At 38.6% G+C, this 17,481-nt stretch overlaps 1 protein-coding gene across 2 annotated transcripts in view; it reads left to right on the forward strand.

Moving 5' to 3' along the window:
* Window positions 1-8,631, forward strand: part of GCSAML (germinal center associated signaling and motility like) — a 54,270-nt gene extending 45,639 nt beyond the window's left edge. For both annotated transcript variants that reach the window (XM_037986128.2, XM_037986127.2), the window contains one exon: window positions 6,440-8,631. In XM_037986128.2, the coding sequence (XP_037842056.1) occupies window positions 6,440-6,679 (240 nt within the window). In that variant the 3' untranslated portion in view covers window positions 6,680-8,631. The remainder of the gene's footprint in view (window positions 1-6,439) is intronic.
* The last annotated feature ends 8,850 nt before the right edge of the window (window positions 8,632-17,481 follow it).

Here is a 17,481-nt window from a genome sequence, read left to right on the forward strand (position 1 = left end):
TTCTTTTTTATGGCTACGTAGTATTCCATGGTGTGTTTGTGGTACATTTTCTTTATCCAGTCTAACATTGATGGGCAGTTGAGTTGGTTCCAAGTCTTTGCTATTGTGAATAGGGCTGCAATAAAAGTACATGTGCATGTGTCTTTATAGTAGAACGATTTATAATCCTTTGGGTATATACCCAGTAATGGGATTGCTAGGTCAAGTGGTATTTCTAGTTCTAGATCCTTAAAGAATTGCCACACTGTCTTCTACAATTTACACTCCCACCAACAGTGTTAAAACATTCCTATTTCTCCACATCCTCTCCAGCATCTGTTGTTTCCTGATTTTTAATGATCACCATTCTAACTGGCATGAGATGGTATCTCATTGTGGTTTTGATTTGCATTTCTCTAATGACCAGTGATAATTCGCTTTTTTTCATATGTTTCTTTGGCTGCATAAATGTCTTCTTTTGAGAAGTGTCTGTTCATATCCTTCACCTAGTTTTTGATGGTGTTGTCTTTTTCTTGTGATTTGTTTAAGTTCTTTGTAGATTCTGGATATTAGCACTTTGTCAGACAGATAGATTGCAAAAATTTTCTGCCATTCTGTAGATTGGCTGTTCACTCTGATGATAGTTTATTTTGCCATGCAGAAGCCCTTTAGTTTAATTTGATCCCATTTGTCAATTTTGGCTTTTGTTGCAATTGCTTTTGGTGTTTTAGTTATGAAGTCTTTGCCCATGCCTATGTCCTGAATGGTATTGCCCAAGTTTTCTTCTAGGATTTTTATAGTTTTAGGTCTTATGTTTAAATCTTTAATCCAACTTGAGTTAATTTTTGTATAAGGTGTAAGGAAGGGGTCCAGTTTCAGTTTTCTGCATATGGCTAGCCAGTTTTCCTAACACCATTTATTAAATAGTGAATCATTTTCCCATTGCTTGTTTTTGTCAGGTTTGTCAAAGATCAGATGGTTGTAGCTGTGTAGTGTTATTTCTGAGGCCTCTGTTCTGTTCCATTGGTCTATATATCTGTTTTGGTAGCAGTACCATGCCGTTTTGGTTACTGTAGCTTTGTAGTATAGTTTGAAGCCAGGTAGCATGATGCTTCCAGCTTTGTTCTTTTTGCTTAGGATTGTCTTGGCTATATGTGCACTTTTTTGGTTCCTTATGAAATTTAAAGAAGCTTTTTTCTAATTATGTGAAGAAGGTCAATGGTAGCTTGATGGGAATAGCATTGAATCTGTAAATTACTTTGGGCAGTATGGCCATTTTCACAATATTGATTCTTCCTATCCATGAGCATGGAGTGTTTTTCCATTTGTTAGTGTCCTCTCTTATTTCCTTGAGCAGTGGTTTTTAGTTTTCCTCTAAGAGGTCCTTCATGTCCCTTGTAAGTTGTATTTCTAGGTATTTTATTCTTTTTGTAGCAATTGTGAATGAGAGTCCACTCCTGATTTGGCTCTCTGTTTGTCTATTATTGGTGTAGAGGAATGCTTGTGAATTTTGCACATTGATTTTGTATTCTGAGACTTTGCTGAAGTTGCTTATCAGCTTAAGGAGTTTTTGGACTGAGACTGTGGCATTTTCTAAATATACAATCATGTCATCTGCAAACAGAGACAATTTGACTTTTTCTCTTCCTATTCGAATATGCTTTATTTCTTTCTCTTGCCTGATTGCCCTGGTCAGAACTCCCAATACTATGTTGAATAGGAGTAGAGAGAGAGGGCATACTTTTCTTGTGCTGGTTTTCCAAGGGAATGCTTCCAACTTTTGCCCATTCAGTATGATGTTGACTATGGGTATGCCATAAATAGCTCTTATTATTTTGAGATAGGTTTGATCAGTACCTAGTTTACTGAGTGCTCTTAGCATCAAGGGGTGTTAAATTTTATCGAAGGTCTTTTCTGCATCTATTGAGATATTCATATGGTTTTTGTCATTGATTCTTTTTATGTAATGGATTACATTTGTTGATTTGTGTATGTTGAACCAGCCTTGCATCCTAGGGATGGAGCCGACTTGATCGTGGTGGATAAGCTTTTTAATGTGCTGCTGGATTTGGTTTTCCTCAACATTTTATTGAGGATGTTCGCATTGATGTTCATCAGGGATATTGGCCTGAAGTTTTCTATTTTTGTTTTGTGTCTGGCAAGTTTTCATATCAGGATGATGCTGGCCTCATAAAGTGAGTTAGGGAGGAGTCCCTATTTTTCTATTGTTTGGAATAGTTTGGGAAGGAATGGTACCAGCTCCTCTTTGTACCTTTGGTAGAATTCAGCTGTGAATCTATTTAGTTCTGGGCTTTTTTGGTTGGTAGGCTAATTAATTAGTGCTTCAATTTCAGAACTTGTTATTGGTCCATTCAGGGATTCAACTTCTTCCTGGTTTAGTCTTGGAAGGTGTATGTGTCCAGAAATTTATCCATTTCTTCTAGATTTTCTAGTTTGTTTGTTTAAAAGTGTTTATAGTATTCTCTAATGGTAGTTTGTATTTCTGTGGAATCAGTGGTAACCTCCCCTCTATTATTTTTTTAGGGTGTATGTTTGATTCTTCTGTCTGTCTTCATTATTATTCTGGCTAATGGACTATCTATTTTGTTAATCTTTTCAAAAAACCAGCTCCTGGATTCATTGATGTTTTGAAGGGTTTTTCACATCTCTATCTCCTTCAATTCTGTTCTGATCTTAGTTATTTCCTGTCTTCTGCTAGCTTTTGAATTTGTTTGCTGTTGCTTCTCTAGTTGTTTTAATTGTGATGTTAGGGTGTTGATTTTAGATTTGTCCCGCTTTCTCCTGTTTGCATTTAGTGCTATAAATTTCCCTCTAAACACTGCTTTAGCTGTGTCACAGAGATTCTGGTATGCTGTGTCTTTGTTCTCACTGGTTTCAAAGAACATCTTTATTTCTGCCTTCATTTTGTTTACCATTATGTAATGGCTTTCTTTGTCTCTTTTGATCTTTGTTGGTTTAAAGTCTGTTTTATCAGATTGCAACCCCTGCTCTTTTTTGCTTCCCATTTGCTTGGTACATCTTCCTCCATCCCTTTATTTTGAGTGTATGTGTGTCTCTGCATGTGAGATGGGTCTCCTGAATACAGCACACTAATGGATCTTGACTCTTTATCTAATTTGCCAGTCTGTGTCTTTTAAATGGGGCATTTAACCCATTTACATTTAAGGTTAATATTTGTTAAATGTAAATTTAAATGTAAATTTAACATTTACATTTGTAAATGTAAATTTAACAAATATTATGATGTGTGAATTTGATTTAAGGTTAATATTTGTTAAATGTAAATTTAAGGTTAACCTTTAAGGTTAATATTTGTTAAATGTAAATTTAATAAATTTACTTTTATTACAAATTAAATTTACATTTAATTCATATTGTTTATATTAAATTACATTAATAAATTATATTTTTATTTATTTATTTTATTTGCCACATTAATAAATTATAATTTATATTATTTATATTAATTTACATTAATACATTTACATTTATTACAAATTAAATGTAAATTTAACAAATATTGTTATGTGTGAATTTGATCCTGTCATTATGATGCTAACTGGTTATTTTGCTCATTAGTTGAATGGTTTCTTCATAGTGTCGATGGACTTTACATTTTGGTTTGTTTTTGCAGTGGGTGGTATTGGTTTTTCCTTTGTATATTTAGTGCTTCCTTCAGGAGTTCTTGTAAGGCAGGCCTCGTGGTGACAAAATCCCTCAGTATTTCCTCTCTGTAAAAGATTTTATTTCTCCTTCACTTATGAGGCTTAGTTTAGCTAGATATGAAATTCTGGGTTGAAAATTCTTGTCTTTAAGAATGTTGAATATTGGCCCCCACTCTCTTCTGGCTTGTAGGGTTTCTGCAGAGAAATCTGCCATTAGTCTGATGGGCTTCCCTTTGAGGGTAACCCAACCTTTCTCTCTGGTTGTCCTTAACATTTTTTCCTTCATTTCAACCTTGGTGAATCTGACGATTATGTGTCTTGGGGTTGCTCTTCTCAAGGAGTATCTTTGTGATGTTCTCTGTATTTCCTGAATTAGGATGTTGGCCTGTCTTGCTAGGTTGGGGAAATTCTCCTGGATAATATCCTGAAGTGTGTTTTCCAACTTGGTTCCATTCTCCCCATCACTTTCAGGTACACCAATCTAATGTAGGTTTGGTCTTTGTTCACATAGTCCCATATTTCTTGGAGGCTTTGTTTGTTCCTTTTCATTCTTTTTTCTATAACCTTTCTTCATGCTTTATTTCATTAAGTTGATCTTCTATGTCTGATATCTTTTTTTCTGCCTGATCAATTTGGCTATTGATACTTGTGTATGCTTCACAAACTTCTCGTGCTGTGTTTTTCAGCTCCATCAGGTCATTTATGTTCTTCTCTAATCTGGTTATTCTAGTTAGCAATTCCTGTAACCTTTTTTCAAGGTTTTTGCTTCCTTGCATTAGGTTAGAACATGCTCCTTTAGATCAGAGGAGTTTTTTACCCACCTTCTGAAGCCTACCTCTATCAATTTGACAAACTCATTTTCCGTCCAGTTTTATTCCCTTGCTGGCAAGGAGTTGTGATCCTTTGGAGGAGAAGAGTCACTCTGATTTTTTGAATTTTCAGCCTTTTTGAGTTATTTTTTCTTCATCTTTGTGGATTTATCTACCTTTGGTCTTTGCTCTTGGTGACCTTTGTATGGAATTTTTGCATGGCCGTCCTTTTTGTTGATGTTGATGCTATTGCTTTCTGTTTGTTAATTTTCCTTCTAACAGTCAGGTCCCTATTCTGCAGGTCTGCTGGAGTTTGCTGGGGGTCCACTCCAGATTCTGTTTGCCTGTGTATCACCAGTGGAGACTGCAGAACAGCAAAGATTGCTGCCTGCTCCTTCCTCTGGAAGCTTTGTCCCAGTGGGGCACCTGCCAGATGCCAACTGGAGCGCTCCTGTATGAGATGCCTGTCGATCCCTCTTGGGAGGTGTTTCCTTGTCAGGAGGCATGTGGGTCAGGGACCCCCTTGAGGAGGCAGTCTGTCCCTTAGCAGTGCTTGAGCACTGTGCTGGGAGATCTGCTGCTCTCTTCAGAGCCGACATGAAGGAATATTTAAGTCTGCTGAAGCTGTGCTCATAGCCTTCCCTTCTGTAAGCCCCTGACTGGAGCTGCTGCCTTTCTTTCACAGATGCCCTGCACAGAGAGGAGAAATATAGAGAGGCAGTCTGGCTACAGTGGCTTTGCAGTGTTGGGGTGGGTTCTGTCCAGCCCAAATTCCCCTGTGGCTTTGTTTACACTGTGAGGGGAAAACTGCCTACTCAAGCCTCAGTAATGGCGGACGCCCCTCCCCGCACCAAGCTCAAATGTCCCAGGTCGACTTCAGACTGCTGTGCTTGGCAGCAAGAATTTCAAGCCAGTGGATCTTAGCTTGCTGGGCTCCATGGGCGTGGGACCCACTGAGCAAGACCACTTGGCTCCCTGGCTTCAGCCCCTTTTCCAGGGGGGTAAACTGTTCTTTCTCACTGGTGTTCCAGGCACCACTGGGGTACGAAAAAAACTCCTGCAGCTAGCTTGGTGTCTGCTCAAATGGCCAGTCAGTTTTGTGCTTGAAACCCAGTTTTATGCCTGAAACCCAAGGCCCATGTCGTGTAGGCACCCAAAGGAATCTCCTGGTCTGTGGGTTGCGAAGACCATGGGAAAAGCGTAGTATCTGGGCTGGATAGCACTGTCCCTCAAGGTATGGTTCCTCATGACTTCTCTTGGCTAGAGGAGGGAGTTCCCTGATCCCTTGCACTTCCTGTGTGAGGTGATGCCCCACCCTGCTTCTGCTCACCCTCTGTGGGCTATACCCGCTGTCTAAACAGTCCCACTGAGATGAACTGGGTACCTCAGTTGGAAATGCAGAAATCACCCACCTTCTGTATTGGTCTTGCTGAGAGCTGCAGACCAGAGCTATTCCTATTCAGCTTTGTTCTTTTTGCTTAGGATTGTCTTGGCTAAACAGGCTCTTTTTTGGTTCCATATCAAATTTAAAGTAGTTTTTTTCTGGTTCTGTGAAGAAAGTCAATGGGAGCTTGATGGAAATAGCATTGAGTCTGTAAATTACTTTGGGCAGTATTTCCGTTTTTATGATATTGATTCTTCCTATCCTTGAACATGGAATAGTTTTCCATTTGTTTGTTTCCTCTGTCATTTCCTTGAGCAGTGGTTTTTAGTTGTCCTTGAAGAGGTCTTTCACTTCCCTTGTAAGTTGCATTCCTAGCTATTTTATTCTCTTTGTAGCAATTGTAAATGGGAGTTCACTCATGATTTGGCTCTCTGCTTATCTATTATTAGTGTATAGGAATGCTTGGGTTTTGGATACCTTAGGTGTAAGAGCACCATTGGGTATATAAAGAAGAAGGGACACTGAGTTCAATTTATGAGTGACCCTGGGTCCTTGATTTCTTTTCTCTTTGTGCTTGGCAGGAAAACGAGAATGGCAGTGGTTCTGAAGAAGTGTGCTACACTGTCATTAATCACATCCCCCATCGGAGATCTTCCCTGAGCTCCAATGATGATGGCTATGAGAACATTGACTCCCTCACAAGGAAAGTGAGAGAATTTAGAGAAAGGTCAGAGACAGAATATGCCCTTCTTAGGACTTCTGTTAGTAGGCCTTATTCCTGCACCCATGAGCATGATTACGAAGTTGTGCTTCCACACTAAAACCCTCAAGCTGCTTTATCACCTTGCAGCAATGAAGATGATGCAGATTAGCAGACTCTGGAGAAGTTCTTCACCTTGAGCAGTTCATGAAACATTCCTTTCTGGCTAAAGTTTAGAAATATTATCTTATTATATATCCTTAGGCAACTCTGAAATGTGTCATCTCTGTGGTTTAAGTGGAATCATAGAAATTGAAACAATGATCTAAAATATTCTATGTGTTTTTGCTTGTAAAGTTTGAGGACATGGAGGTGATAAAAAAAACTTTCTTAGGACAATAATATAAAATGAAAATAAATTCCTAATCCCCCTGACTAACTGAATGGACCCCCTTCTAGGCCAAGGAGACCTCAGAAAATCTTGAAAGACTGAATTCTGGCCATGATAGGAAGGGAGGTGAGACACACCTTGTTATACCCCTTCCCTTTTGGAGTTTAGGCACAAGTGACCAGGATGAGTCATAAGACTGATGAAACAGACTGATTGTGGCAATAAGAGTCCCAATTCCAACCTGACTCTGGTGTAGATCATACGCTGTCTGAGGGATTCCATCGATGAGACTTTGTCTACATAACAAAGACCTTGGTTTCCACAACCCCTTTATTTTAGCTAAAGCATTCTTTTCTACTGACTTCTTAAGTCTTTAGACAAAGCTTAACTCTTTCAACCAATTGCCAATCAGAAAATATTTGAATCTACCTATGACCTGTAAGCTCTCTCCTGCTTCAAGGTCTTGCCTCTTTAAGCTGAACCAATGTGCACTTTCCATGTATTGATTTATGTCTTTGCTTGTAACTCCTGTCTCCCTAAAATGTATAAAACTAAACGGTGACCTGACCACCTCAGGCACACTTTCTCAGGACCTCCTGAGAGTGTACCCCAGGCCATGGTAACTCATATTGGCTCAGAATCAACGTCTTTAAATATTTTACAGAATTTGGCTTTTGGTTACCAATAAATCTCGACAAATAAATGTCCAAGAATCTTCAGTTCCAACCCTGCTCACCAAAGTTCAAATGCCAACATCTCCCCATCCAATTACCTATTTCATTTTTGAGGTGTAATCTACTCAACAAACTGTATAAGACCAGTGACCAGACCCTTTGCTAACCTGATATTTACTTCAATTTTTCTTTTTCTATGTACTGGAGATTTTTGCTTATAAACTTACAGTGATAGTTCAAAAATTAATAGTTTTTGACAATGGCTTTTCTGAGAAGAAAATTGAAAGTGTCACAAAATAAAAAAAAAAAAAGATGAAATGAATCATATATAATTGTCCATTTTTTCAATTTTCTAGCCAATAGAGAATTGAAGGATTCTGTTTAAAGATTAGTAAAAATTGAAAATAAACTTGTGCTTATACTTTGTGTGCAACACACTAGTTAATTTAACTTGTGACTAGTTATCTCTACTGAAGGTGGATGTATAGTTTCTGGTTTTAAAAGTCAAGCAAACTGGAAAATAATCCATCTAATTATACTTTCTTTCCCAAGAAATTTTTAAATGATATGCCAGCTTCCTAATTTGGAGACAAAACCCTTAATTGACAATGCGTTTATGATATATATATTTTTGTATAGTTACAGTATATAAGTTGAACATCCCTTAGATAGATGCTTGAGAGCAGAAGTGTTTTGGATTTAAGATTTATTTTTGGATTTTGGAATATTTCCATATACATAATGAGGGAGTTGGAAGATGGGATTCAAGTCTAATCATAAAATTCACTGACAAACCGGCTTAAGAAAATGTGGCACATATACACCATGGAATATTATGCAACCATAAAAAAGGATGAGTTCATGTCCTTTGTAGGGACATGAATGCAGCTGGAAACCATCATTCTCAGCAAACTATCGCAAGAACAGAAAACCAAATACTGCATGTTCTCACTCATAGGTGGGAATTGAACAATGAGATCACTTGGACACAGGAAGGGGAACATCACACACCAGGTCCTATTGTCGGGGTTGGGGGAGGGGGGAGGGATAGAATTAGGAGATATACCTAATGTAAATGACGAGTTAATGGGTGCAGCACACCAACATGGCACATGTATACATATGTAACAAACCTGCACGTTGTGCACATGTGCCCTAGAACTTAAAGTATAATAATAATAATAAACTTATGTTTGATATACACCTTATCTGAATAGCCTGAAGGTAATTTTATAAAATATTTTAAATAATTTTATGCCTGAAACAGAGTTTGTGTACACTGGGCCGTCAGAAAGCAAAAGTGTCACTATTTCAAGTCAGTACTCAAAAAGTTTCAGATGTTAGGCTGGTGATGCAGTTCATGCTGGTGATCCGAATACTTTGGGAAGCCGAGACAGGTGGATCTCTTGAGTCTGGGAGTTTGAGGCCAGCCTGCACAACACAGGGAGACCTCGTTTCTACAAATAATTAAAAAATTAGCCAGGCGTGGTGGCGCACACCTGTACTCAGAGAATTTCTCAAACAGAAATGGCCACATGGGTGATTTTTTATCAATTCATGGGCTGTGGCCAGTGATTTGGTGGATGGTGAGAGACTTGGAATGAATGTGATTGGACAATTGGTGACAAGGAGGTCTGGGAAAGAATTATGTGGATGGACCTGTCTTGACAGGCTAAAAACCTGAAGATATTGTGTTATGTGAGTGCTCACCAAAGAGTGACGTCAGCAGAGAAACTTTAATAGTCAACAGTGTGTGGATACCAGTCAGCCTCTTTCCCCAGTCACCCCGTCATCACACAGTGGGCTCGCAAACGGGTGGCCATGGTGGCAGGGATGGAGATTTTGCATAATTTCCATTCTTCAAGGCTGACTGCGGTCACTGCTGATTGCCCAATCTGCCAGCAGCAGAGACAAACACTGAGCCCGTAATACGGCAGCATTCCCCAGGGTGATGAGACAGCTGCTGGGCGGCAGGTTGATTACACTGGAGCACTTCTGTCATGGAAGGTAGTTCTTACTGAAATACACACTTACTCTGGATGTGGATTTGCCTTCTCCGCACATTATGGTTCTGCCAAAAGTAACATCTGCAGACTTACAGCGTGCCTTATCCACCATGATGTTACTTTACACAGCTTTGCTTCTGATTAAGGAATTCACTTCACAGCAAACAGAGTGTGCCAATGAGTTCATGCTCATGAATTATGAATTCACTGGCCTTACCATGTTCCCCATGATCCTGAAGCAGTTGGCTTGTAAGAATAGTGGAATAGACTTTGGAAGACTCAGTATCAGTATCAGTTTGGTGGTAAAACCTTGAAGGGTTGAGACAGGTTCTCTATGATGCTATATAGACTCTGAATCAATGTCCAATATATGGTGTTTCCAACACGGTGAGGATTCATGGGTTCAGGAACCAAAGGATGGAAATGGAATTTGCATCATTCATTATTATTCTTAGTGATCCACTGACAAACAATTTTTGTCCTCATGATTTTAAGCTCTGCTTGCCTAGAGGTCTTGGTTCCAGAGGGAGTAATGCTTAGGCCAGGAGACAAAACAACATTTCTTTTAAACTGGAAATTAAAACTGCCACCTGGCCACTTTGAGCTCTTTGTTCCTCTGGATCAAAAGGTAAAAAGGGAAATTACTATAGTGGTTGGGGTAATCAATACTGACTAAAAAGGACAAATTGGACTGCTACTCCAGTACTCCACACAGTACTATCATGCCCTGTGATTAAAGCCATGGGAAAACTACAACAACCTGATTGAGACAGGACTATTAATGGCCCAGAGTCTTCAGGAGTAAAGGTCTAGGCTGCCTCACCAGGTGAAGAACTACAACCAAGATGCTTGCAAAGGCAAAAAGAGCATAGAATATAAAAGAAGGCAGTTATAAATACCAGCTACAATCAAGTGACTAGTTACAGAAATGAGGACTGTATTGTTATATTTCTTCTTTATTTTGTTGTGAATATGTTTGTATGAATGCATATATGTATAGACATAAACATTTATATGTATATTACATATGTATTTTATGTATTACATATATATATATGCATATGTATACACATATTAAGCAAATATCTTTGATTTCTTCCCTCTCTTATCCTCTTATGATGTAAGATAAGATGTATTACTTTTACATCACAGTAGGTAAGTTATGGGATATCAAAGAGAAAATAACGCTTGTTAGTTTCCTTATTTGAAGATTCAGTATGGTTTGAGGAGTTGTGTATGAGTGTCGAGGTTGAACTATAAGAGTTAATTTTATGTGTCAACTTTTCTAGGCTATAGTACCCACTTAGGTCAAACACCAGTCTAGATGTTGCTGTGAAAGTATATTTTAGATGCAATTAACATTTAAATCTGTATATTTTAAATTAACACTTAAACTGATCTATAAGAGTTAATTCTATGTGTCAACTTTTCTAGGCTATAGTACCCAGCTAGGTCAAACACCAGCCTAGATGTTGCTGTGCAAGTATATTTTAGATGTGATTAACATTTAAATCTGTATATTTTAAATTAACACTTAAACTGATCTATAAGAGTTAATTCTATGTGTCAACTTTTCTAGGCTATAGTACCCAGCTAGGTCAAACACCAGCCTAGATGTTGCTGTGCAAGTATATTTTAGATGTGATTAACATTTAAATCTGTATATTTTAGATGCAATTAACATTTAAATCTGCTTTACTCAAGGAGTCTGAATTTCTAGACTGAAGACGGAATTCAGACTTACCAGCCCCTACAACTGTGTGAGTCAATTTTTAAATTTTTCAATAGACAGTTGATAGATAGATAGATAACAGACAACAGATAATGGTTCTTTGGAGAACTCTGACTAATACGTCAACTATCCATCCATTAATCCATCTTAGTTATTTGAAGAGTTTCAGGTTAAATTACAGACATCAGGATGCTCCTGTCTTAACTACTTCACTATGCATACCATAACTATAGTTCTCATAATTGTGTTTTTGATGTGAAATTTAAATTCATTAAAATTAAAAAATATCTTATAGCACATTCATCAAGTTTTAACAAATGCATATATCTTTGTAAACTGAAATCACCCCAAATGTTCTATTATACCAATTCCAATAGATTCTCCTTTTCATGCTTCTTCCCAGAGGCAATCACACTTTGGATTTGTCCACCATGAATTAATTTGACTTATTTCAGAACTACATATAAATGAAATCAGTCTTATTTTGCATGAACTTCTTTTATTGAGATGCATACTCATTTTGTTGCCTATATCAGAATTAATTCTTTAAAAACATTATTTTATTCTATGAATATGCCAGTTTTCTAGTCAATTATTTATAGATACTTAAGCTACCTACTGTGAATATTTTCTTACATGTACTGTTATGTACACATTTGTCATTCCTTTTCAGTAAATTTCTAGTAGTGAATTATCTAGGTCAGAGAGTAGGTATATATTTAGTTTTATAAGAAACTCCCAGACCTTTTGCAAGAGTGATTGTATCATTTTTTCCCTCCCGCATACAATTTATGAGACATTTGATTGCTCAACACACTTGCCAATATTTGTGGTCGCTTTGTTTAAGTTTTTTCTTTGTGGGGGGCGTGTGGTGGTATCATGTTGTATCTTTCATTTGTATTTTCCTGATGTCTAGTCATACTGGCTACTTTTCATGTACGTGTATATCTATCTGTTTTTTATTGGTTGCCTATTTTGCTATTGTGTCACAGGGTTTCTTTATATATATATCTCTGGTACATCCTTGTCACATGTAAATTTTACTAGTATTTTCTCTCAGTCTGTGATTTACCTACTCATTTTGTTAATGGATCTTTTGATGAGCAGATATTTATAATGTTGATGAAGTTACAATTGGAAGTATTTTTATTAGTGTTTTGCTTTCTGTGTCCTATTTGACTAAACATCGTATACTCTCCTGTTGTGAACATACTGATCTAAGATGTTATATTAAAAATTTCATGGTTTAGCTTTTTCAATTAGAATTATGGTAGATCTCCAGTTAATTTTGTAGTGTCATGCTTGACTTTTCATTTTGAAAAGTGGCAATTTGCTGAGGAGACTTTCCTCTCCAGATTAGACTGCTTTTATGACTTTGTTGGTGTTGGGACTCAGAAACCAGCACCCAAAATAAGCCACGCTGACATGCTGAACTGAAGAAGAAGTCTCAAGGTCTCTGTGACTCCTCCTCCCACCATCCCTCAGTCCTCTGTCTTTCCCAAAGCAATGGGTGCAATTGTTCTCTGAAGTTACCTTATGTGCCTAAAGTCTGGACCCACTAGAGAAGAAAACAATGACCTCTGGCCCCTTTGCTGAGTTTTCATTCACTGAACTCGTATTGCAGGAAGAGAGACAAAAGTCTGTTGGTGCACTTGGACAGATTTTTGTCACAAATCATTGTCTTCTCTGTCGGCCCCACAGACTTTGTCCCAGGCTATTGTATGCTCTTCGAGCCCATGGAATTCCTCTTTACTACCCCCTTTACTACTCCCACTAAATTCATTCATACTTCTCCATCTCCCTTTCCCCTAAGAAGAAGGGTACTATCTTTCTGTAGTCCATTGTGTGGTGGGGTAATTACTGTGTGATTCTGCCCCATGCATGAGTTAATAAATTAAGGATATTCTCCAATTAATCTGTCTTTTGTGAGTTGATTTTTCAGTGAACCTTCAGAGAATAAAAGGAAAATTTTTCCTTGATCCTTACATTAAAAATGATTGCACAATGTTCATATCAGTACCACACTGTCTTAATTATAGTAGTTTTATGGTAAACCTTAAAGTCAGGCAGTGTAAGTCTTTGAACACATTCTTTTAAAAAGATTGTTTTATATGTTCTAGGATTATTAAAATTCAAGGTTTCCATGCTGTCTCAGGGAACACCACCTTCCCAGAGCCCACATGTGTCCTAACCTGGAAGCTTTCTGAACATCTGAACATGGTTGTTCAAGAGTTTTTATGGAATCCTCATTATGTAGGTATGGTTGATTAAATTATTGACCATTGGTGATTGAACTCAATCTCCAGCAACTCTCTTCTCCCCAAAGGTCAGAGGTTAGGTGTCAAGCTAAAATTCAAACCCTCTCATCATGTGCTTGGTTTCTCTGGTAACAAATCCTACCCTGAAATTATTGAGAGGATCCATCACTTCTGGATTAAGATGATGAATAGGAGGCAGGACTGGCTTTTAGCTCCCACTCAGTTGGGCAAGGCAGTGTATGAAGATTCGCATTGTGAACTTTTGCTCCAAGAACAACCACAGAAACACAACAGGAAAGCTGAGAGAATACACAGACCCTTTGACAGGACTGGAACACTACTGCAGGCTTCCTGAGATGCTGAAAAACTGTGAGTTTGCTTGCTTTCTCAACAGGGAGTTTTGTGGTCTGGGGCAAGTTCTCAGCCTTGGTCACCAGCTGCCAGAACTAGACTTGGTACTGTTGGGGGAGAGCATGGTGAAAATGAGACCACCCTTTTTAGGACTGTGGGCTGCGTGGGAGAATGGTGAGGCCTGTGACTGCTGGCTTTCCCCACCTTCCCTGGTGACATGTACAACTCGACAGAGGCAGCCATAATGCCCCTGGGAATATAACACTATTGGACTGGGAACCACACCCCCACCCTCCAGAGCAGCCACAGCAAGTCCCGCCCAAGGAGAGGCTGAGCTCAGATACACCTATGTCTGACCCCACCTAGTGGTCTTTCTCTACTTGCCCTGGTAGCCTAAAACAAAGGTCATAATCTTTCATGAGTACATTGGCCCTGCCTACTGCCTGAGAAACCTGAATACTTAACCACATGTCCCTAGGTCAACCTTATGTCCTCCCTATAGGACTACAGCTGACGTGCTCTTGAAAGTGCCACCTCCTGGTCAGAGGCCAACCAACACAAAACCAGTGCACGAAGCAAAAACACAACCAAGGACCCTCACAGAGTTCACTTCACTTCCCTGCTACCTCCACCAGCGCAGGTGCTGGTATCCATGGCTGCACGACCTGAAGATGGATCACATCACAGGACTCTTAGGACACATTCCCCACTACCAGGCCAGGGCCCAGTAGCTCCACTGCTAGACCCAGAAGAGCAAAAACAATCACTACAGTTAGGCTCTCAGGAAGCCTCATTCCTAGGGAAGGGGAGAACAGCACATCAAGGGAGCACTCTGTGGGACAAAATCTGAACAGCAGCCCTTGAGTCCCAGATCTTCCCTCTGACACAGTCACTCAAATGAGAAGGAAGCAGAAAAACAATTCTGGTAATATGACAAAACAAAGTTCTTTAACACACCCCAAGAGATCACACCAGCTCACCAGCAATGGATCCAAACCAAGACAAAATCTCTGGATTTCCAGAAAAAGAATTCAAAAGGTTGATTCAGAATTCAGAAGCTAATCAAGGAGGCACCAGAAAAAGGTGAAGTCCAACTTAAATAAATCAGAAACATGATATCATGATACAGAATATAAAAGGAAAATTCTTCAGCAAAATAGGTAGCATAAATAAAAAACATTCACAACTTCTGGAAATCAAGGACATACTTAGAGAAATGCAAAATGCACTGGAAAGTCTCAGCAATAGAATCAAACAAGCAGAAGAAAGAACTTCAGAGTTCGAAGACAACACTTTCAAATTAACCCAATCTGTCAAAGACAAAGAAAAGGGAATAAAAAAATGAACAAAGCCTCCAAAAAGTTTGGGACTATGTTGAGTGTCCAAACCTAAGAATAACTGGTGTTCCCAAGGAAGAAGAGAAATCTGAGTTTGGAAAACGTATTTGAGGGAATAATCAAGGAAAACTTTCCTAGCTTTGCTAGAGATCTAGACATCCAAGTACAAGAAGCTCAAAGAACACCAGAAAAATTCATCACAAAAAGATCATCACCTAGGCACATAGTTGTCAGATTATCCAAAGTCAAGATGAAAGAAAGAATCTTAAGTGCTGTGAGGCAACAGCATCAGGTAATCCATGGAAAACCTAAAGGAAAACCTGGCTGGGTGCGGTGGCTCACGCCTGTAATCGCAGCACTTTGGGAGGCTGAGGCAGGTGGATCACAAGGTCAGGAGTTTGAGAACAGCCTGACCAACACGGTGAAACTTCATCTGTACTAAAAATACAAAAAATAGCTGGGTGTGGTGGTGCATGCCTGTATTCCCAGATACTCAGGAGGCTGAGGCAGGACAATTGCTTGCACCTGGGAGGCAGAGGTTGCAGTGAGCTTGAGATCACACCACTGCACTCCAGCCTGGGTGACAGAGCAAGACTCTGTCTTAAAAAAAAAAAAAAAAAAAAAAAAAAAGTAAAGAAAAGAAAAAGAAAAACCTATCAGATTAACAGCAGATTTCTCAGCAGAAACCTTACAAGCTAGGAGGGATTGGGGATTGGAGTCATATTTTTAGCCACCTTAAACAATGCAATTATCAGCCAACAGTTTTGTATCCAGTGAAACTAAGCTTCACAAATGAAGGAAATATACAGTCTTTTCCAGACAAACAAATGCTGAAAGAATTCACCACTACCAAGCCAGCACTACAAAATTGCTAGAGGGAGCTCTAAATCTTGAAACAAATCCTCAAAATACACCAAAATAGAACCTCCTTAAAACATAAATTTCACAGGATCTATAAAACAACAACACAATGAAAAAACAAAAAAGGTATTCAGGCAACAAATAGCACAACAAATAGAAGAGTACCTCACATCTCAATACTAACATAGAATGTAAATGGCCTAAATGTTCCACTTAAAAGATACAGAATGGCAGAATGAATAAGAATTCAACAACCAAAGTTCTGCTGTCTCCAGGAGACTCATCTAACACATAAAAACCCATATAAACTTAAGGTAAAGGAGTGGAAAAGGATATTTCACACAAATGTACACTGAAAGCAAGCAGGAGTAGCTATTCTTATATCATACAAAACAAATTTTAAAGCAACATGGTGAAACCCTGTCTCTACCAAAAATACAAAAAAATTAGCTGGGTATGGTGGTGGGTGCCTATAGTCCCAGCTACTCTGCAGGCTGAGGCAGAAGAATCACTTGAACCCAGGAGGTGGAGGTTGCAGTGAGCTGAGATCATGCCACTGCCCTCCAGCCTTGGCAACAGAGTGAGACTCTGTCTCAAAAAAAAAAAAAAAAAGAAAAAGGGAAAACACAAAGAAGGACCTTATATAATGATATAATGATAAAAGGACTTGCCCAACAGGAAAATTTCACAATTCTAAATATATATGCCCCAACAGTGGAACTCCAAAATTTATTAAAAAAATTACTAGACCTAAGAAATGAGATACATGGCAACACAATAATAGTAGGGGACTTCAACACTCCACTGACAGCACTAGAGAGGTCGTAAAGATAGAAAGTCAACAAAGAAACAATGGACTTAAACTATACCCTACAACAAATGGACTTAACAGATATTTACAGAACATTCTATCCAGCAACTGCAGAATATATATTCTATTCATCAGCACATGGAACATTCTCCAAGATAGATCATATGATGGGCCACAAAAGAAGTCTCAGTATATGTAAGAAATTCAAAATTCTATCAAGTACTCTCTGAGACCACAGTGGAATAAAACTGGAAATTAACTCCAAAAGGAGCTCTGAAAACCATGTAAATATATAAAAATGAAGCAACCTGCTCCTGAATGATCACTAGGTCAACAATGCAGTCAAGATGGAAATTTAAAAAATTATTTGAACCCAGTGATAGTAGTGACACAACCTATCAAAACATCTGGGATACGACAACAGCAGTGCTGAGAGGAAAGTTCAGAGCATTAAATGCCTACATCAAAAAGTCTGAAAGAGCACATATAGACAATCTAAGGT

This window comes from Chlorocebus sabaeus, chromosome 25, assembly GCF_047675955.1.
Source record: "Chlorocebus sabaeus isolate Y175 chromosome 25, mChlSab1.0.hap1, whole genome shotgun sequence".
NCBI classification, from domain to species: domain Eukaryota; kingdom Metazoa; phylum Chordata; class Mammalia; order Primates; family Cercopithecidae; genus Chlorocebus; species Chlorocebus sabaeus.